The 5000-nt window shown below is 42.8% G+C and overlaps 2 protein-coding genes across 3 annotated transcripts in view; one reads left to right on the top strand and one right to left on the bottom strand.

Annotated features, from left to right (window-relative positions):
* Positions 1-5000, top strand: part of LOC126573143 (uncharacterized) — a 197868-nt gene that overhangs the window by 115920 nt on the left and 76948 nt on the right. The gene's annotated exons all lie outside the window — the stretch shown is intronic.
* LOC126573120 (serine/threonine-protein phosphatase 4 regulatory subunit 3) overlaps positions 1751-5000 on the bottom strand; it is an 8392-nt gene continuing 5142 nt past the window's right edge. For both annotated transcript variants that reach the window (XM_050233002.1, XM_050233001.1), the window contains exons 7-10: positions 4823-5000; positions 3911-4056; positions 2668-3827; positions 1751-2581 (exon numbers count right to left, since the gene is read on the bottom strand). The exon at positions 4823-5000 is cut by the window's right edge and continues 89 nt beyond it. In XM_050233002.1, the coding sequence (XP_050088959.1) occupies positions 2495-2581; positions 2668-3827; positions 3911-4056; positions 4823-5000 (1571 nt within the window). In that variant the 3' untranslated portion in view covers positions 1751-2494. The remainder of the gene's footprint in view (positions 2582-2667; positions 3828-3910; positions 4057-4822) is intronic.

The following is a 5000-nucleotide window of genomic DNA, read 5'->3' on the forward strand; positions in this document are numbered from 1 at the left end:
AACGGTCGACTGTCGATGCGCTTATCGTATATTTGAATTTGTTCTGTAAATTCCTAGCATACACGGATAGCGTCAGTGCTATATTTCTTCAGCATATTTACCGCACTTGATTTTCTCAGTACTGTAAGATAAGGGATTACGGATGCCAACTTCATTTGTCGTTTTTCACCTTTTCGCTGCGTTTTACGTCGATAACGTGTGCACTAAGTCAGAATACAGGTCAAATATATTCCATTTATGTGGATTAAAAATCACGTCTCGTTCGTTTGTGCATCTCGACACATACCTTTCGTTTTCTTTGTAATGGCCCGAGAGAGCTCGTCATTTTCACTGATTGTTCCCAAAGGGTTTCTTACCGAAATGAATTGCTTTAAAGATGCTAAATTTACATCAAACCTGCTAATTACTCTTATTCGTCGTAACTTCCGCTTCGTCTGCTTTCTTAACATCTTACTGAACCTTCACTCAATCAGCAGCAGCAGCAAAAGTATATACAGTTACAATATGATTTAAACTATTTTAGAGTACGTTTCATTTTTTTCATATCGACAGAGCAAGTAGAATCCTTGCGACGAAAGAAGATAGTCACGGTATCTTTCTTTTCCATCCAGTTGCTAACTTTTCGCTCTGTAGTTAGGAATAAATGATTTCATTAATAACCCTCAAAATAGATTGCAAAGCTGAGTCGAACTGTAAAACAATCATTGTAACTAATCCATAGCCCTCGCACATGGCATACTGTAGACGATCCAAAATTATAGAAGAGCTATTTTAGCTGACCTCATGAGGTTGAACCATCACCGACTTTCACAGTTTTCTATTTAGAAGTGATACAAAATATTGACAATATATATCAAAGAAAAACATTTCGGTAAACACCCGGGAACAGTGAATAAACAACGTCTGCCAGTGTATGAAGTATTGGATGAAAAATTGGATATGAAGTTGGCTAGCGATAGGAGGAAAAAAACTGAACTATTTTTATAGATAAATTAATCCAAACCACATGTTCATATGTCACGGATCACGAAAGAAATGTGATCCATGGGACCCCGTAGTAGTTTTCTTTGATTCCCTACAACTTTTGATTGATCTACACTCTCTTATCCATATCATTTGCCCTGTTCAGTTCTATCAGCTACAATATACCATTCACTTCTACCACAACTAGTTACCAAAGAGCTATATTATCCAGAACTTACAGTATGGTTTCAATAAATCCTGATGGCGCTTTTGATACAATCCATTTCAATGGATCATAGAAATACAAGCTAGGCGTTATTAAAATAATTTGAGGTTTTTGAGATTCAGACCACTCACCCGCATAAACCGGGTCGCGCCACCACCTTATTCTTGACTGAGACTTCAAAGTGTAGCATAGAAACGACTAGTGTCCGGCGTGGGCCCGATCATCGGACGAATGGTACAAAGTCCCAAAAACCTACCGTGTTCGTATTCAGTAAGTGTGCATTCTTCTATATCGAAACAAGAGGGCAGCCTTGAAAAATCGGTTTCCGTAATGTCCTCTTGGCAAAGAATGCGCATCATGTGGAGAAGAATATCCAGGATACATTAGCAAACGATAACAACCTAGACGCCTTGCGTGTCTGGCAGGTTTTCCTATTACACTACATCATATTACCGATATTTTGAATGATAAAAAATGAGAACTACTGTACAGGCGCAAAAGGTGTTACTGCATAGTTGAACGTTTCACATTTACAACAAGTCTTTAAACACAGTCTCGAGACACTGGAAGGGCATAATTTACATGACCGGCTGAAGAGTGTATTTCATCAAGTTCGATAGAATACTTCCCTCTCTGTGGATATACTTTCAGATACGTAAAAAAGAAATCAGAACACTTACATGAGCGCACGGCTCTTGGTTGCTTGATTGACTGACTGACTGACTGACTGACTGACAGACTGGCTGGCTGGCTGGCTGGTCTCATTGGTTGGTAAGCTAGCTGAGTCTGGCAGACAGAGTATGCTGCGTACTTCATCGAAATTTCGGTCATTTCTGCTCACTAGTCCAACCATCAGGAGGCTCAAGCGTATGTAAATGATGATTATATTTTGCGAATGGAGGAATCATGCCACGCTTGACTGTGCTTGAAGGCTCCCTCCGATCGGCAGTTAGAGATCCGCTGGTGTTGGAGAAAGTGGCACTGAACACCCGCAGTAGCACAGTAGCTGAATCACTATTCTGCAATAACAACAGAATGGTCGATTTCTTCCACGGCCAAAGATTTACATATGTCTTTTCCCGAAATCTCTTCCGTTATGTCCACGCATGACAGCACCGCGGAGGACAACGGACTTGATGTTTCTACTTCTGTTGGAGGTGAAGTAGGTTCAGCTACAATCTCCTGCGCTATAGCTGTTGATGGGTCAATGGCATCCAGTCGATGGATATCTGTCGGCTGTTGCTCCTGCTTTTGCTCACCACGAGAACATGAAGGATGCACTAAGAAAGATGTCAAGCGAAGAGGCTATGCTATTCTCGGTTTCTTCTGCGCCGGGCAACCATTATCATCCTCATCATCCTCGTCGGAATCACCTTCATAATCGACCAACCCCTGGTGAAAATTATAGGAAAAGAAAATCAATAAATGCTCACTCCCCCTTTGTCGCATGATACTCAATTCCATTTTCAAAAACGTACCTTAGAGAGGCCACTAGAAGGGCTCATTGCGGAGACACCGATGCTAGCAACAGGCGACGAAGCTGCTGCAGAGGAGGGGCTCAAAGTGCTTCCTTCTGAAGACTGTTCGGGTTCTTCCACCGCAGGTGCCGAGTCGAGAACCGGAGATACCAGAAATGACGCCGCTGGCATTGTGTTGGTCACCTCAGTGCCAGGGTCGATTCGAGATCCAAGATTACCGGCAGGGCCTGTAGCATCCGCGGTGTCTTCGGCACAATTGTTACGCACGGGTACGGAAACATCCATATCCAACACATTGGATGCAGTTACGTCCTGTCGGTCCGACGATACTGCTGCTTCTTCAAGTGCTTCAGTAATCGATTGCCGCCTATCGGAAGCTAGCTGCTCATTGCCGAGTAGAGATTCGACCATACTAACAGTGTCTGCAGCAACACCTTCATTGTGGCTCGAAGCACTGTTGCTGGTGGTAGCAGTATCGGTGGTCGGAATGGAGGACGAAGCAGAGGCAGGAGTTTCTTTTTCGCACTGAATACTAGAGCTTAACTCCTCACTCACGCACTGCACGGTGGGCCCAGCCGGCTGTGAGCTTGGCGATGACGACGACGATTGAAGCTGATATACTGACAGCTCGGCTCCGTCACCTAGCGCGCTTACAACCAAACTGTTTGCATCCTCAAGTGCTGATTCTTCAGCCGGAGACAAACTGGCACTCGCCACGCCGTCGCTCAGCAGATGATGCTGATGGTGATGCTGCGTTGTGGTGTGCTGTGCTACCGTTGTTTGTTGCGCAATTTCAAGCGAACTGTCGCTGTCACAGTGATTATTAACACCATCTACCACAGGCGAGGAGGACGATTGAAGGCCATTATTTGAAACAGCAGCTGCTACAGCCGCGACCGTGTGTGAAAGACTATTTGTATCCATTTGCGAGGGGTTCAGCTGATGTTGTACTTCGTGCTGCAGTAACGTGGCGGACGAAGCAGGCGTCTCGTTGACATGATCACTATCATTGCCGTTGTTGGTAATGCCAATATCATCGGCCGAAGTTGCAGTTGCTGTTACCGAGCCGTGCAGCGACAGCTGATGGGTTTGCGCCGAAACGCCACCGGCACCGTACTTCGACCCGTTATCAATACCGCCTTTTTTATCGTACATTTTACCTGCGACAAATAGAATGTAGAAGATTAAAGTTAAACAATCATATAAAGAATTATGAAAAAGAATATACTTCTATATAACATACCAATCGTAGTGTCCAGCTCGGTTCCAACTGTTTTTCCTGCTGTTTCGGAATAGTCTTCATCTTCGTTGAACCATATTTCTTCCTCTTCGTCCATTTGTCTTTGATCCCGTCGATAGCGATTACTGTTGCGCAAAATGGAAGGGACGCTACGTTCAACGAAACAAAAATAGAAACAATTATAATCGATGATAACCGATTTCACAACCGCTAGATACTAACGAACTGTTTCCATTTCAGATGTGTATTTTTACCTGCAAGATATAATACTAAAGGGAGCACTGTATGGTTTGTCAGCGGCAACCAAAACCCTTGCACTACACTAATGATTAGTCAATCATCATAATCATCATTTTCAAAATGATCAAATCATCATCATCATTTTCAAAATGTGAAAATTAGCATTGAAACAAATATGTTCTCGCAAAACACATAGACAAGGTTCTATGTCATTAGATTCTAACAAGAGAGCGCACAGCTTACCATACAGCGCATATCAATCTTTTTTCACTTGTTTCTATGCGAAAGGAATGGTCTTGTATACTGCTTTTGCATTTATGATTTCTTGTGGTACCATGTTAAGTCATTGCACCATAGTTATAGGTCAACTATTATGAAAGCATTCGAAGCCAATATGCAGGCTAACATGAATGTTCACACGACGCGCTATCAATCATACCATGCGATGCACAAACACATTGGTGAAAAGCGTGAAACAGATTGGTCTACCTATAACTCGCCTACTCCCAGCGGAAATTATGTTCACAAATGAATGCCATGAAATTGTCTGCCGATTGTAGTAATAAAAAAAACTCATTCTGACACTAATTCCGTTTTGTATTATCGTCCAATCTCATTATCGTCAGTATTGTACTTCTAAAGCTCCTTATAAATTACCCGTTACTACCAGCTTACCTATCCAAATTGCCCTTCTCCTTCTCCTTCAATCGATCCTGCTGCTGCTCGTACTTCGTTTTCAGAGTTTTAAATGTTTGGACGTATTGAACATTGTCGAAGCGCCGGCCAAAGTTTTCGACGAAATAGGTGTACAGCGATTTAATATCCTCCTGTTTGATAAACTCAAACAGATCCA

This window comes from Anopheles aquasalis, chromosome 2 (assembly GCF_943734665.1).
Source record: "Anopheles aquasalis chromosome 2, idAnoAquaMG_Q_19, whole genome shotgun sequence".
NCBI lineage: Eukaryota > Metazoa > Arthropoda > Insecta > Diptera > Culicidae > Anopheles > Anopheles aquasalis.